The sequence below is a fragment of the Leopardus geoffroyi genome, chromosome D4, assembly GCF_018350155.1.
Source record: "Leopardus geoffroyi isolate Oge1 chromosome D4, O.geoffroyi_Oge1_pat1.0, whole genome shotgun sequence".
Classification (NCBI taxonomy): domain Eukaryota; kingdom Metazoa; phylum Chordata; class Mammalia; order Carnivora; family Felidae; genus Leopardus; species Leopardus geoffroyi.
In genome coordinates this window covers 82,106,564-82,123,874 of record NC_059342.1, presented here as the reverse complement: position 1 = coordinate 82,123,874, position 17,311 = coordinate 82,106,564, and the positions used below count along the sequence as shown (strand labels likewise).

General features: G+C 39.7%; 1 protein-coding gene across 1 annotated transcript; it reads right to left on the bottom strand.

Annotated features, from left to right (window-relative positions):
* Window positions 1-15,745: 15,745 nt before the first annotated feature.
* Window positions 15,746-17,175, bottom strand: LOC123592746 (olfactory receptor 1G1-like). The gene is made up of 2 exons (XM_045468081.1): window positions 17,092-17,175; window positions 15,746-16,711 (listed from the first exon to the last, which is right to left on the bottom strand). The coding sequence occupies exons 1-2, from the start codon at window positions 17,173-17,175 to the stop codon at window positions 15,746-15,748; spliced, it is 1,050 nt and encodes a 349-aa protein (XP_045324037.1).
* Window positions 17,176-17,311: the final 136 nt, after the last annotated feature.

Sequence of the window (17,311 nt, the reverse complement as noted above, 5' to 3'; positions counted from 1 at the left end):
AATGATTTCTCTGCATCTATTGAGAGGATCATGTGGTTCTTGTCCTTTCTTTTATTAACATGATGTCACATTGATTGATTTGAGGATATTGAACCAGCCTTGCATCCCAGGTATAAATCACACTTGATCATGGTGGATTATTCTTTTAATGTATCATTGGATCCAGTTGGCTAGTATCTTGTTGAGAATTTTTGCATCCATGTTCATCAGGGAAATTGGTCTATGGTTCTCCTTTTTAGTGGGGTCTTTGTCTGGTTCTAGAATCAATGTAATGCTGGCCTCATAAAATGAGTTTGGAAGTTTTCCTTCCAATTCTACTTTTTTGGAACAGCTTCAAAAGAATAGTGTTAACTCTTCTTTAAATGTTTGGTGGAATTCCCCTAGAAAGCCATCTGGCCCTGGACTCTTGTTTTTTGGGAGATTTTTGATTACTAATTCGATTCCCTTTCTGGTTAGGGTCTGTTAAAATTTTCTATTTCGTACTTGTTTCAGTTTTGGTAGTGTATGTGTTTCTAGGAATTTGTCCATTTCTTCCAGGTTGCCCATTTTATTGGCATATAATTTCTCATAATATTCTCTTATTATTGTTTTTATTTCTGTTGGTTGTGATCTCTCCTCTTTCATTTGTGATTTTATTTATTTGATTCCTTTACTTTTTCTTGTTGATCATACTGGCTAGGTGTTTATCATTTTTGTTAATTCTTTCAAAGAACTAGCCCCTGGTTTCATTTATCTGTTCTACCTTTTTTTAAAAAAATTTCCATAGCATTGATTTCTGCTTTAATCTTTATTATTTCCTGCCTTCTGCAGGTTTGGGGTTTTATTTGCTGTCCTTTTTCCAGCTCTTTAAGGTGTAAGGTTAGGTTGTGTCTCAGAGACATTTCTTCCTTCTATAGGAAGGCCTGGATTGCTATATACTTCTCTCTTATGACGGCCTTTGCTGCATCCCAGAGGTTTTGGGCTATTGTGTTATCATTTTCATTGGTTTCCATGTACTTTTTTATTTCCTTTTTAACTTCTGGGTTAAAGAATTACTAAGAACTTCATTTTTTTAGTGGGGTGTTCTTTAATTTTCATGTATTCATGGTCTTTCCAAATTTTTTCTTGTGGTTGATTTTGAGTTTTCTAGTGTTGTGGTCTAAAAATATGCGTGGTATGATCTTGATCTTTCTGTACTTGTTGAGGGCTGATTTGTGTCCCAGTATGAGATCTATTCTGGAGAATGTTCCATATGCACTTGAGAAGAATGTGTATTCCACTGCTTTAGGATGAAATGTTCTGAATATATCTGTTAAGTTCATCTGGTCCAGTGTGTAATTCAAAGCCATTGTTTCCTTGTTGATTTTCTGCTTAGATGATCTGTCCATTGTTGTAAGTGGGGTGTTGAAGTCGCCTCCTATTATGGTATTATTATAAACGAGTTTCTTTATGTTTGTGATTAATTGGTTTATATATTTGGGTTCCTTTGCATTGGGGGCATAAATGTTTACGATTGTTAGTCTTCTTGGTGGATAGACCCCTTAATTATGATATAATGCCCTTCTTCATCTCTTGTTTCAGTCTTTATTTTAAAATCTATATTGTCTGATATAAGTATGGCTACTCCACGTTTCTTTTGGCAGCCATTAGCACAATACATGATTCTCCATCCCCTTACTTTCAATCTGAAGGTGTATTTAGGTCTAAAATGGGTCTCTTGTAAACAGCATATAGATGGATCTCATTTTCTTATCCATTCTATTACCCTATGTCATTTGATTGTAACGTTTAGTCCATTGAAATTTAGAGTACTGAAAGATATGAATTTATTGCCATTGTGTTACCTGTAGAATTGGAGTTTTTTGTGGTATTCTCTGGTCCTTTCAAAAATCTTTGTTGCTTTTGGTCTTTTTTGCTTTGTTTTGTTTTGTTTTGTCTTTTTATCCCCTCAGAGTCCCCCTTAAAATTTCTTGCAGGGCTAGTTTAGTGGTCATGAACTCCTTTAGTTTTTGTTTGTCTGGGAAACTCTATCTCTCCTATTTTGAATGACAGCCTTGCTGGACAAAGAATTCTTTGCTGCATATTTTTCTGATTCAGCACGTTGAATATATCCTGTCACTCCTTTTTGGCCTGCCAAGTTTCTGTGGATAGGTTTGCTGTGAACCTGATCTGTCTTCCTTTAATCTTAAGGACTTTTTTCCCTTGCTGCTTTCATAATTCTTTCCTTGTCTGTGTATTTTGTGAATTTGACAATGATATGCGTTGTTGATGGTCAGTTTTTGTTGAATCTAATGGGAGTTTTCTGTTCTTGGATTTTGATGTCTGTGTCTTTCCCTAGGGTAAGAAAGATTTCTGCTATGATTTTCTCACATAAACCTTCTACCCCTTTTTCTCTCTCTCATTTTCTGGGACTCCTATGATTTGGATGTTATTCCTTTTTAAGTAGTCACTGCGTTCTCTAATTCTTGTGCTCTCTTCCTTAGTTTCCTTTTTTTTCTGTTTCATTATTCTCCATAATTTTGTCTTCTATATTGTTGATTCATTGCTCTGCTTCATCCATCCATGCTGCCATGGCAGCTATTTGAGATTGCATCTCAGTTATGGCATTTTTAGTTTCATCCTGATTAGACTTTACTTCTTTTATCTCCACAGAAAGGGATTCTATGCTTTTTTCCACCCCAGCTAATATTCTTCTTATCCTGATTCTAAATTCTAGTTAAGACATCTTGCTTACATCTATGTCGACTAAATCCCTGGCTGTCATTTCTTTTGGGGTGGTTCCTTCATTTTGTCATTTTAGAGGAAGAAAAAGAATTAATAAAATAAAAAATTAAATTAAAAAATTAAAAACAACATGAAAAATCATAAATGTAGGTAGATTCTAGGTGTGTTTTGGTCTGGTTGTTGAAAGAAGCTTGATAGAATGAAGAGAAATGGAAAAGAAAATAAAGAAAAAAGTAAGGAAATGTTTAAAAAATTAAAAAATGTATACAACAAAATAGAATAAAATGAAGAAAGTAAAATAGAATAAAAAATTTTCAAAAAATAAAAAATATAGTAAAAAAATTAAAAAAAATTTTTACAGGGAAAAGAAAAATAAATTTTTCTCTCTCTGTATCCAAGAATAAGAAAAGAAGAAAAGAAAAACAGAAAAAAAAAACCCAGAAAACAAACAAAAAGAAAAAAAACAAAAAATGAATAGATTGACCAATGAGCAGAATGAAATCTGAATGAAATTACATCCAGTTTTCCCTAGAAGTCTATCTATGAGGCCGTTTATAGTCTGTACACTAAGCAGGAGACTTGTGGTTATTCTCTAGCCTGAGCTTGGTTGGCACAGTTGGACAGGGCTTGGTGCAACCGCTCTATTCTCCACTAGGTGGTGCCGCTGAGCTTACTGGGGTGGATTGGTGTGGCATGCATGCCATGTATGCGCAGGCACAGAAGAGGTGAAAATGGTGTCACCCAGCTTCCCAGTCTCTGGCACGAGAGTTACCAGCAATCAAGCACCTCTCCTTTGCCTCTAGCTTCCATCCATTCCCTGCTTCTGCACTGTCCACATCCAAGTTATCAGCCTGCCAGGTGGTACCTCCCTCCTGAATTATATCTCATACGGGGCTGTGTTTCCAAACCCCTCACTTCTGAGATCCCTGCAGTTTAGACCCACTCTGACCCTCTGGGAGGGCCTCACCGAGAAATGGCTAGTTGCTGACTTGCCCCCAGGAACATTTGTACAGTTGTGCTGTTGCAGAGCTTCAGAGATTATGGCAAAACACAAACAGCCAGCGCCAGGTTTCACCATACCCTAGCGTCTTTGTTCCAATGCCAGCAAATGTTGCTGGTCTCTGGGGCCCACTGTGATCTTTGCCTGTGGGGAGGCTGTAGGGCCTCTACCAAATGCCCTCTTAGCAGAGGAACCGCTTGTCCCCATGTGGACCCCGGCCCACTTGGACCATGTTGCCTGCTCCTGGGTCTTTGCTCTTCCTACAGAGCACCACCAGGTATCGATCTGTAGAATTTCCGACTCTGCTCTCCCTGTTTATAGAGTCCTAATGGTATGGAAACCCACTCCTTTCTCCCTTCTCCCTTTCTTGTTTAGTCACTTGTGCATTTCCACTTTTTCTCTTTTCTCCAGCTACTTTCAGGGGGAGTGCTTTTTTCTGTACTCTCCCCCCTTTCTCTGTTCTCTTTCTGCAAAAACAGCCCCCTACCCTCCACAGCTTCTCTCTCCCCCAGTTCACCTCTCCATGCCACTACCTGCTGAGTTCTGTGGCTCAAGTTATGCAGATTGTTGTGTTAATCTTCAGATCAATTTTCTATGTGTGCAAAATGGGTTTGGTGCTGATATAGCTGCATTTCAGGGATGAGAGAAGCTGAGAATTTCCATGCTGCTCTGCCGTCTTGGCCCCTCCCCTAGTTTTACATTTTTTTGAGGTCTGTTCATACCCACGCATGTAGCTGCAAATCTGGTACAGGCCAGTAATCCCCCATCACAAACTGTCATTGCCAGCTGTATCATTGTGTGTTTCAGAATTTTTGGATTTGAAATGGTGTGTTCTGCTGTGTATGACTGTCCTAGCTGGTTTTGACACCAAACACACAATATCTTGCAACAGAATGAATGAATATCCACACCATGTGGGACTAGTAAAGACTACTAGTATCATCCTTTCAAGTCACATCAGGTGTTGTGAGCTTGCTGTAAGCTTTTGGTGCCTTTGAAAACCTTTATGTTACTGGAGCTTTTGGGATGTCAGAAGTGCAGATGTCATGGTATTTAGTGGTATTTCTTCTGTATGTTTAAGACTATTTTTTTAAGTTTATTTTTTATTTATTTTGAGAGAGAGACAGAGAACAAGTCGGGGAGAGGCAAAGAGAGAGGGAGACAGAATCCCAAGCAGGCTCCATGCTGACAGCACAGAGTCCAATACTGGGCTTGAACTCACAAACGTGAGATCATGACCTGAGCTGAAGTCAAGAGCTGGATGTTTAACCGACTGGGCCATCCAGGTGCCCCTAGGACTATTTTTTAAAATCAGTGAAATGTAAGACACTTAGAGAAAACTGCACAGAAAGTAAATACGTTGCCTGGTGAACTATTATGGAGCAAACACCTGTGAATCATTTCCCACATCAAGAAGTAGAAATTCTCCTGCTCTCTGCCAATCACTGCCCTTTTTCCTCCAGGTCAAATAACCACGTTTTCCTAACATTTTGTTATAGTTTTGCCTGGTGGTGAACTTTATATAAATAGTATCACATACTCTATTTTTTTTTTTTGTCTGATTTCTCTTGCTGAACATCTGGACATTTGTGAGATTCATCTAGGTTGTCGTGTGCAGCTGTGGTTTGCAATTTTCATCATTGTAAGATGTTCTGTTGTATGTGGATATTAGGCATTGCTCCATCTGCTGTCGAAGGAATATCCAGGCTTTGGCTATTAGGAATAATGAAGTGATGATCATTGTCATGTGCCTTCCTTTCTTTTCTCTAAAAACTGCACAATACAATCGACCATGGTAACCACTTTTTAAGTGTACATTTCAGTATTGTTGAGTATACTCACGCTGTTGTGCAACAGATTCCTAGAACTTTTTCATCTTGCAAAACTGAAACTCTATACCCACTGTACAAGTGCCCATTTCCCCCCACCCCTAGCGCCCAGTCTATGAATTTGACTACTTTAGATACCTCATATAAGTAGATTCACACAGTATTTATGTTTTGGTGACTTAGTATAGTCTTAACTTTCATCCATGTTGTAGCATGTGACAGTATTTCCTTCCTTTCAAGGCTGAATTATAGTCTATTATATGTGTATGCCACATTTTATTTATCCATTTATCTGTGGATGGACATGTAGGTTGCTTCCATCTCTTAGCTATTGTGAACAATGCTGCTGTCAACATATGAGTGGAGTTATCTCTTCGAGATCCTGATTTCAATTCTCTTGGATATATACCCTGAAGTATAAGATGTTTAGTCATTTTTTTTTGTATTTTGGAGAGTGCCTACTTTTTTTTGTTTGTTTGAGTTTTCTGTTGGCTCATTCTTGGTTTTTCTCCATGACTCATTTAACTCTTTAAATATTCTGTATATATAAGTTCCTTATTGATTGTTTGTGTTAAAATTTTTTTCCAGCCTGTTTTCACTCATTTTTAAATCATATTTTTAAAATAATACATGTTTTCCATTTTAATTTGATTGAATTCACCAATATTTTTCTTTTTGTTAGTGCTTATTTCATTTCTGGTTTAAGAAATTCTTTTAAAAAAATGTTTGTTTATTTATTTATTTTGAGAGGGAGAGAGAGAGCATGAGCAGAGGAGGGGCAGAGAGAAAAGGAGAGAAGGAATCCCAAGCAAGCTCTGTGCTGTCAGTGCAGAGCCCAACATGGGGCTCAATCCCACAAACCATGAGATCATGACCCTGAGCTGAAACCAAAAGGCAGATGCTTAGCTGACTGAGCCACCCAGGCACGCCAAGAATTACTTTCTATCCAAGATCAGGAAGATCTTTTCCAGTGTTCTCTCTTAAAAGCTTTCTCATTTTGCCTTTCACATTTAGGCTTCATCTGGAATTGATTCATCTGGAATTGATTTTTATGTTGTAAAGTAAGTGTCTAAGTATTTTTTATGTCTAGACGCCAAATTGTCCCAGTATCCATTTGCCAATTCCACACTGTCTTGTAAACTATAACTTGATACTAAGCCTTTATATCTGGCAGAGAAATTCTTCCCACTTTGTTCTTCTTCAAAAATTTCTTGGCTATTCCTTTTTTCATTTTATTTCATATGTTTATGCATGTTTCTTTCCAAACACATATACACACAGACACACAGATACACATACACTTGTTGAATTTTTAAGATGGAACTGAATTTGATGGGGTTTTGGAGTGATGGTGGGGGTCTGGGTCTGACCACCAAGGAAGAATTCTTGAGACACTTTTGGTGCAAAAGGGTGATTTTATTAAATCATGGGGACAGGACCCATGGGCTTGCACTGAAATAGCTGCACTCGGGTTGTGAAGGGTGACTGATTATATACTATGGAGTTGGGGGAGGTAAAGGGGAAAGGGAGGCTTCCAGAAGGGCTTTCATATGCTAAAGAAGACTCTTAACATACCCAAGGCCTTGCTAAGATTGTTTTCCCTCTAGTAAGGCATTAACAATAACACAGTAGGGGGTTCCTGGAGAAATATTATACTCTGTATTTGCCTCAAGTATTTGTCAGTGGGCTTCATATTATAAGGAAATTTAATTTTACCTCCCATTTCCTTCTTACCTTTGTTCCCCATATCACTATGGAGGAGAGGGTGATGTTGGGGCTCCAGGAAACAGAGTCTACAGGTTTCTAGAGATCAGGCTATTGATAAGGTTGCCTTTTTCTTGTGATTTACTAAGACATTTGTCAACTGCTGGTGACTCACGCCCTGTGTGACTGTGATCTCTATCAGTTAACCATTTGTTTTCTCTTTACCTCAGTGCTTCCTGAGGGATGTCACAGGTATCCTACCTGGGGAAAGGGTGGTTTGCTGGGTATTAGCTTGCCTTATCAAATTGAATCAGATGGATTCAAACAATTTAGAGGGGATGCTCTCATAATTATAGAGACTTCCAATTCGTGACCGTTGTATGTCAGTTTATGAAGATCTTTAATAAATGTCAATAAAGTTTTATTCATTTATTTTATTTTATTTAAAAATACTTATTTTTGGGAGAGCACAAGTGGGGGAGGGACAGAGGATCTGAAGAGAGAGGGGGACAGAGGATCTGAAGTGGGCTCTGCACTAATAGGCTGACAGCAGCCAGCCCGATGCGGGGCTTGAACCCACGAATCATGAGATCATGACCTGAGCTGAAGTCAGACACTCAGCTGACTGAGCCACCCAGGCGTCCCAATAATGGTTTATTCATTTTTATGTAGTAGTCTTGTATGTATTTTGATGGATTCATTTCTGGGTACTTGGTGTTTTTAAACTATATTTGAAGCAGGAGCCTTCATATTTAGTTAAGGATAGATTTTGTATTTAGCAGTTTTGCTAATGTTTAAATTAAGTCTAACATCAGTAGAAGTTTTTGGAATTTTGATTATACAATCATGCCATCCATAAACCAAAGGAAATTTTGTTTCTCCCTTTATTTCCTTTTGTTACTTCTTTTATCTTTTATTTATTTTTATTTCTTTTCAGCACTGCCTGTGACTTCCAGCACAATGTTAAATAGCAGTGCTAAGAGCTGCTACTTTTGTGTTGTTCCCATTTAGAAAGCAAAGGTTCTAGCGTTTCTTTTGTCTCCATTTGGCTAAGAGAGCTTTACTCTGATTGAATACTTTATTACAGCAAATGCTTTTTCTTCTATCTGTTGAGGTAATCACATGATCTTTGTCCTTTGTTTTGTAAATATGGAGAATTACTCTGATGAATTTTTAGAAGTAGAATCAAAATAGATTTTTCATTAGAGAACAAAGCATTATTTAAAAAAAATTTGCTTTCTGACTCTGCCTATGCCATCAGCACTTTGCAATGATTTTTTTTTTTTGCTCCCCAGTAAGTACTATCAACTGAGTTGTGTACCACCCCCCTCCCAATTTATATGTTGAAGCCCTAACCTCCAATGGGATTGTATCTGGAGACAGGGTCTTTAGGAGGTAATTAAAGTAATATGAGGTTTTAAGAGTGGGGCTCTAGGGGAGCCTGGGTGGCTCAGTTGGTTAAAAGTCCCAACTCTTGATTTCGGCTCAGGTCATGACCTCATGGTGCATGAGTTCAAGCTCTGTGTCAGGTTCTGTGCTGGCAGCACTCTCTCTCCCTTTTTTTCTCTCTCTCTCCCTTTCTCTCTCTCTCTCTCCCTTTCTCTCTCTCTCTCTCTCTCTCTGTCCTCTTTCTCTCCTGCTCTCTCCCTCTTTTTCAAAATAAATAAATAAACTTAAAAAAAAAAAGAGTGTGGTCTCTAATCCTATAGAAACAAAATCTTGTTCTTTGTCTGCCATGTGAAGACACAGAAGGTGGCTGTGTGCAAGCCAGGAAAAGAGTTCTTACCAGAAACTGACAATGCTGGCACCCTGATCCCAGACTTCCAGCCTCCAGAGCAGTGAGAAAAGAAATTTCTGTCGTTTAAGCCACCCAGTCTATGGTATTTTGTTGTGGCAGCCTGCGTTGGCTAAGACTATAAGGAAAGCATTTTTGATCCTGAAACAGACAATTTGGCACACATGGACACACCATAGTTTCTGCTGACCTGTGTGTGTGTGTGTGTGTGTGTGTGTGCGCACAGCTTTATAAGAACTTTAGGTCTCATAGAATGACTCAAACCCGGCCTGACCACATGCCACACGTGGTGCTTTTTCAACCTTCATTGATATAAAGGCAAGTCTATTATAAGGGATTTGGGGCAGTCTAGTTTTGTTAGAGGCTCTACTGTTAGGTAACCTAGATCAATACCTCAAATGCTGAAACCATGTTGAATGCCTCTAGATCTAATCTCTGGAAGAGAAAAACTCTTTGATTAATTATTGAAGTTAAGCCAACCTTGAGTTACTGAGAAAATCCAATGTGGTCATGAAAAATGATCTTTTCTTATGCATTGTTTGATTTGTTTTCTTAATATTTTGTCTGAATGTGAATCTGTATTCATTAAACGTACCTGATTGCAACTGTCCTTTTGTATGAGGATGGTCAGCTTTTTTTTTAATTTTTTTTTTCAACGTTTATTTATTTTGGGGACAGAGAGAGACGGATGGTCAGCTTTTAATATCAAGGTTTGCTCACTTCATAAAGGGGTCTTGTGAATGTCTCTTATTTTTTATTACTTGGAGGAGTTTTTGTAAGGTATAAATTAATTCTTTCTTGGAAGCAATTTTTCACATGAACCCTGTTTTAATCATTTGGTCCAGGAATTTTCTTTTCTTTTTTCTTTTCTCTTTTCTTTTCTTTTCTTTTCTTTTCTTTTCTTTTCTCTTTCTTTCACTTTCTTTCTTTCTTTCTTTCTTTCTTTCTTTCTTTCTTTCTTTCTTTCTTTCAGTTTATTTATTTTGAGAGAGAAAGAGAGAGAGTGAGAGCAAGCAGGGACGGGACAGAGAGAAAGGGAGAGAGAGGATCCCAAGCAGGCTCCACTCTGCCAGCACAGAGCCCTATGTGGGGCTCGAACTCATGAACCTTGAGATCATGACTTGAGTCAAAACCAAGAGTGAACTCTTAACTGACTGAGCCACCCAGGCCCCTGGGCCAGGAATTTTTTTTGAGGAAAGACTTTAATGGTTATAGATCTATTCAGATTTTAAATTTCTTCTCATGTCAGGTTTTAGTAAGTTGTATATTTATAGGAGTTTGTCTATTTAATCTAAAATTTCAAATTTATTAGCATGTTATTCATAACATCCTCTTATGTTATTGTAATATCTGAAGAGATGTCATTCTGTTTTTCCTGTTGTTGGTAATTGGTGAGCTTTTTTTTTTCTCAATTAGTTTCATTAGAGGGATATGAATTTTATTGATATTTTCAAAGATTAATCTTTCAGCTTTTGAACTTATCAGTTGTATTTTCTTTCTATTTCAGTATTTTTGGCTCTTTCTTTTACTCTCCTTGCATTGATTTTGCTTTTCTTTTTCTAACTTTTCATGATGGGTGCTTAGCTAATAGTTTGCAGTTTTCTCTGCTTCTTAACCTCTTTATGTAGCATGTATGGCTACAAATTTTCCCTAAATATTTTAAGTGCTTCCCACATGCTCCCAAATACAACATGTTGGTTTTTGTTTGCACGTATTTTTCATTATCAATCACTTTTTATATTTTACTACTAGATTATTTCTAAGTATGCTCCTCAATTCCTAATTATATGGGGAGTAGTCAGGTTATCTTTTTGTTGCTGATGTTTAGTTTAGTTGCATTTGTGGTTTCTATGATTTCGGTCCTTTGAAATTTGGAGATTTGCTTTATGGCTTAGCTATGGTCAAGTTTTTTATTTATTTATTTATTTATTTATTTTTTCAACGTTTATTTATTTTTCGGACAGAGAGAGACAGAGCATGAACGGGGGAGGGGCAGAAAGAGAGGGAGACACAGAATCGGAAACAGGCTCCAGGCTCTGAGCCATCAGCCCAGAGCCTGACGCGGGGCTCGAACTCACGGACCGCGAGATCGTGACCTGGCTGAAGTCGGACGCTTAACCGACTGCGCCACCCAGGCGCCCCTGGTCAAGTTTTTAAAATATTCCTTGTATACATGAAAAGAACATGTTCTCCACAAGTATGGGACACAGTGTTTTATACATGTGCATTAGGTTAATATTGTTAATTGTGTTTTCCAAACCTTTCATACATTTACTGATCTCTTTTTGCCTACTTGTTCTATCAATTATTAAGAGAAGTATATTAAAATCTTCCACTAAGTGTGTTTTTGTTTAGTTCTCTTTGTTCTATCAATTTAAAATGCCTATTTATAGCAATTGTTTTGCTAAAACATTTTAGAACAGTTATATCTTCCTGGTGAGTGAAAGATCTCAGGCTTATAGCATGAACCTTGTATCTGTAATAATGCTCTTTGTCTTAAAGTCTAGTTGTTTGATAATGATATAGCTACATATATTTTTTTATAGTGTATGTATTTTCAACTTTATTTTTTCTTTTTTTAAAATTAAAAAAAAATCTAAGTAAACTCTACTCCACAGATGGGACTCAAACTCACAACCCCAAGAACAAGAGTCACATGCTCTACCAACTGAGCCAATCAGGTGCTCAACTTTCTGTTTTCAATCTTTATGCATTTTTAAGTTTTCAAGTAAATATTTAATTGAGGAATTATTGAAGTATACAGAAAAGTGTACAACACAATAAATGTATGGGTTGATTAATTTTTCCAAAATGCACACATGCACTGAGCCAGCCCTTAGGTCATGAAACAGAACCTGAACAGTAGCCCGGAAACCTCTTGGGTGTCCTTTATTATTATTATTTTTTAAAGTCTGTCTATTTATTTATTTAATTTATTTATGAGAGGGAGGGAGAGAGAGAGAGTGAATGAGTGGGTAGGGGTAGAGAGAGAGGGAAAGAGAGGGGATCCCAAGCAGGGATTCTCACTGACAGTGGGGGGCCCAGGGGGGGCTTGAACTTACAAACTGAACCAAACTCACATGATTAAGGGAGTGAGCCACCCACATGCCCCTTTGGGTGTCCTTTAAATTATCAGTCTTCTCCCTCCTTCCCAAACAACTCAAGTTTTAACTACATTGATTAGTTTTGCCTGCTTTTAAACTTTACACACAAGGAAGCTTCCAGTGTGTACTTTTTTGTCTCAGATTCATCTTACCCAACATTATGCGAGATGTGTCCATATATTTACATTTAACAGTACTTTATTCATTTTCATTGCTATGTGCCCTCATGAATATCCTAGAATTTATTAGCTGATGTTACCATTGATGGATTTTTGAGTTGTTTCCAGCTTCTGGCTATGACAACACTGCTATGAACATTTTTGTACTTGCCTTTTGATTCCTCTTGGGTATATTGTTACAAATGAAGTTTCTGGCTCATAGGATAATGCATATGTCAACTTTAGTAGATACTGTGAGATAATTCTGTTGTACAAATTTACACTTTCGCTAGCAATGTCTGAAAAATATGACTGCTGCCTATCCTGCCATTACTTGTCATTTGTCTGTGTTTCAATTGTAGTCGTTCTGGTAGCTGTTTGCTGGTATTGCACTGTGGCTTTAATGGGAATTTCCCTGATGACTGGTTATATCGAGAACCTTTTTATATTGATTGACCCTCCATCTGTACATTTTTTTTGGTGGCACATCTAGTCTAGCCTTTTGTCCATTTCTTTATGAGCTGTTTTTTTATGTATATAGATTTGGGGAATTGAGCTTTGAGTTAGAAAGACCTACTTGCCACACTCTGTGTTCAGCTAAGGTCTCGTGCTTGGAGTTGTCTGTGAAGTTGGCACCCAGTCTTGATTGGGTGGTAGATACCATCCAAAAGGAGTTATTGTAGTGCTCTGGTAGGTCCCAATTGAGATTCGAGAACTACTGGGTGGGGCTCTGAGTACATTCTGTGTTTGTTTCTGCATTTCCTGCCATGGTGGGTCTGCTTTTATATTTGCTGTCCTTGGTGACCAGGAAGAAAATACTCACCACTGACCTAGCTTTGCTGCAGTATTTGACATATCTGGATGTTTCAGACTCTGTCATTCTATACAGGAAGGACTGAACATTGGTTAATCAACTAATCAACTAACAACTAACAATCAACCAAAAATGGTACTGCCTGCATAGTTTAACTCCTAAATGTCTCAACAGCTTTAATAAGAAGATGCAAATTACTGGAGCGATCCCTCCCTCCTGATCTCTGTGGCAACAGGACCAGCTACAGGTTGGAGAGGAGGGGGGTCTTTGTTGGCCTGGAGAAAGAGAAGGCACCACAGAGAGGAAAAGCCATGGGGAAAGACGCTGGGGTGGAATGAACCAGGTGTATGTGAGAGAACTAAGCTAAGAGACATTCAGCATTTCTATGTGTTAATAATTGTGTGAAACAAACAACCGAAACCCCAAATTGAAAGAAAAAAAGGAGGGGGAAACTCTTACAGAAAGCAAGAGGAATATGTTCAGAAAGAACTTCTTGAACTATTTGATTTCTTTCTAAATAATATGTAAAAATCATGTACCATGAGAATATGAGAGAAAGTGTGACTATTCATATGAACTCTGCACAGAGAATATTTTTCTATTATGTCTCCAAAAGAAGAGCCACCAAGAGGGAAAACTGTCATATGATAATACACAAATTCAAAGTTTGTTTACATAAAAAAGGTCATGAAATTTTCAAAGATGAAGAATTAACTGGGAATATCAGAAAATCAAAGTAGACAAGGGTATAACATTACAAAATTGTTTTTTTACGTTTATTTATTTTTGAGAGAGCATGAGCAGGAGAGGGGCAAAGAGAGAGGGAGACACAGAATTCAAAGCAGGCTCCGGGTTCTGAGCTGTCACGGGGCTCAAACCCTCGAACCATGAGTTCATGACCTGGGCTGAAGTCGGATGCTTAACTGACTGAGCCACCCCGGCGCCCCGAGTATAACATTTTTAATATACAAAAAGATGCTCTACTGAGACTGTTAGATTCTCATAAGGGAAACTCACTGCTCCCTGTCCCCTGCCCCAGCCATCCCAAGTGCTATCTAACCAGTGAGCGGCACCTTCTCTCCCAGGGAAACACATCTACCTGTGCTCCCCTCTTCTGGGGCTGACAGAGTTCTCATGGATGAAGAACATATCCTGTTCTGCTCTACCCAGCTTTCCTGTTAATTTCTCTCCCATTTACACCATACCTATATTTTTATGATTACCTTCCTCCCCAAATAAGCTTCCTTTCCTCAGAGTTTTTCTCAGGAAAGGAGCAATCATATTGCCTAATGTTCCCTCAGTATTACTGCACACACACACAAAAAGATATATGGAAGTCAAAGGGAGACAACTCATGTTATAAGTTAAGTAAAAAAGAATGTATATTGTACATACAGCATTTCCTCATAAAAGCAGAAACAAGATCATTTTGAAAAAGAAAGTAATGATGTACAATATTAGTATTGGTGGGTTTTAAATGAAGGGATGGTGGGTGATTTCTTCTTTTCTCCTACTACTTTATGTTTTATATTCTTATTATAGTGTTTATTGCAAAAAACATATTCTTTTGCTTGGAGGGAAACAAAATAAATTAGAGATTAAAAACTAAGGAATTGGGGTGCCTGGGTGGCTCAGTTGATTAAGTGTTTGACTCCTGATTTTGGCTTGGGTCATGATCTCATGGTTCCTAGGTTCAAGCCCCCCATCAGGCTCTGCCCAGTCAGAGGCATTCTTTCTCCCTCTCTCTCTCTTTGCCTCCTCTCTCTGCCCCTCCCCAGCTCCGTCATTCATGTGCACGTGCTCTCTCCCAAATGAATAAACATTAAAAAACCCCAAAGAATCACGAGCTTGTCCCATTAAATAATAACCACTCACTGTCAGAGTCTTAAATCCAGTCTCCGTTGTGTGTGATTTGGGGCCAGGCTTCTGATGTATCTGTGCCTAGTTTCTTCTCTTAGAATTATTCTTGTCCTCTTAGTCCCAACAAATTCTTTCTCTGCTTCTTTGAGATGTAAATCTTTGAAAAAGCCTCTTGCCAGTTTTACAACTCAGGAATGTCCCAACTCAATAGATGGGAGCCATGCCTTTGAAATGCAATGAACAAGAAAGGAAGCCATCATTTCCCCCTCTTTGTGAGAGGGTAGAATCCTCCCTCCTGTGGACAAAGCTTGTTTGAAGTTACAAATCTATCTCTTATCATAGAGGTGTGAGAGGTTTGTTTTTCCTTTGGGTGAATACAGTTAGGAAACACAGGTGGCCTGTGTTTTTTCACTCACCCCAGAATTTAGGAGTACTCTCATCATTTATCCCAGCAGACTTGGGTTCAGAGTGAGCTCCGCTTTCTCCCCCTATTGCAAGAGCCTTGAATAAAGTCTTCCCTGCCTGTTTAACTTTGTCGGTGCCATTTCTGCTTTGAAACCCTGCAGGAATTGATGGCCGATCCCTGTCTCCAGGCAGGAGTGCTGTCCTTGGCCCCTTGGTTCTATTCCCCTCCTGTCAGGTCAGGTATCATTTGTTCCTTAACCTGCTTGTGATGCTGAGCATTAATCCTACCTTAGACTTGAGCTTCTCAAAATTGTAATAGAGAAGTCCAATGAGGAAGGAATTCCAAAAAGCCTGGTCTTCTTTTCTGGTCTTTTTATGGGATGGAACATCTTCCCCAGACAAGGAGTTTCCATAAAGCCCTCTTCATGTCCCTGTTCCTCAGGCTGTAGATAAAGGGGTTCAGCATGGGGGTGACCATCGTGTATACCACAGATGCCACCATACCTGTGTCTGCTGAATAGGAGGAAGAAGACTGGAAATACACCAGAAAGACAGTTCCATAGAAGAGAATGACCATTGTAAGGTGAGAGCCACAGGTCGAGAAGACCTTGTGCTTCCCCCCAGCAGAGGGGACCCTGAGGACGGTGTGGATGATGTGGGCATAAGAGACCAGGACACAGGTGAGAGGGACCACACCTGAGAGGGCTGCTTCAGCAAACATCATGACCTGAAAGATCTGGGTGTCTGAACAGGCAAGTTTGAGGAGAGGGAGAAGATCACAGAAAAAGTGTGGGATGGCATGAGAGGCACAGAAGGAGAACTGAGACATGAGGAGGGTGAGCGAGGAGGCCAGGAGGTGGGAGCAGAGCCAGGATGCGGCGACCAGCAGCAGGCAGCGCTGGGGACACATGATCGTGGTGTAGTGGAGAGGAAGGCAGATGGCCACGTAGCGGTCATATGCCATCACAGCCAGTAGGAAGTCATCCAGTAGAGCCAACGCCATGAAGAAGTACATCTGCACGAGGCACCCAGTGTGGGAGATGGCGTGGCGCTGTGTCAGGATGTTCGCCAGCACCTTGGGGACAATGGTGCAGGTGAAGCAGGTCTCGACGAAGGACAGGTTGGCCAGGAAGAAGTACATGGGGGTGTGGAGGTGCTGGTCAGAAACTATGGCCATGATGATGAGCAGGTTCCCCAACACGGTGACCAGGTACATGCCCAGGAAGAGTCCGAACAGGAGAGGCTGCTGCTCAGGGTGTGCAGAGAAGCCCAGAAGCAGGAAGTCAGAGACCCTGGTTTGGTTGCTGATTTCCTTCAAGGAGAGAAATTGGAGGAGAATCTTGTTTAAATAAAATTAGCTCTGACTAGTACAGGCTGAGTACAGACCGAGGGGACTGAGAGGGACCTGTGCTTTTTTATTTCATAGGTGCTATGTGAACATCACAGGTGGGGCTTGGGAAAGGGTGGTCTGAAGACCATTCTCTTCAGTGACTTCAGAGAGGACCATCAGGGACATGAAGGACACCAGAGAAGGTGATCAGAAGAGCCAGAAATCGATTGGCAGATACAGGTATAGGATAGAGAGGAAAAAAGCAAAAGGAGAAGCCGAATTGCTACGCGTGTGTGTGTGTGTGCGCGCGTGTGTGTGCACGCGCAAGCATGTTTACAAGGGGCCTTAGGTGGACCGTTCATTCTCCATCCATATGCCTCAGTTCTTACCTGGACATGCTGGCCAGCCTCAGTCTCTGACACTTCCAGGAAGGAGATTGGGTTTGCTCTCCCACTGACTCTTTGAGAAGACATGGCTAGAGTCACTGAGCCCTTCCCTGCCTGTAGGAACAGCACGGACTGGAGACTCAGGTCCTTGGTGACATGTCAGGCACAGGAGCCAGGAGGGGCTGCTGACTTTTCACAGGTAGTGTCTCCTGGGACCCATTCC

Excerpts from the sequence above, each read along its gene's own strand:
- LOC123592746 (XM_045468081.1), bottom strand. The coding sequence starts at position 17,175 with ATGTCTTCTCAAAGAGTCAGTGGGAGAGCAAACCCAATCTCCTTCCTG. Across the intron at positions 16,712-17,091 it reads AGGCTGGCCAGCATGTCCAG|ATTCTCCTCCAATTTCTCTC; the intron begins GTAAGAACTGAG and ends TATTTAAACAAG.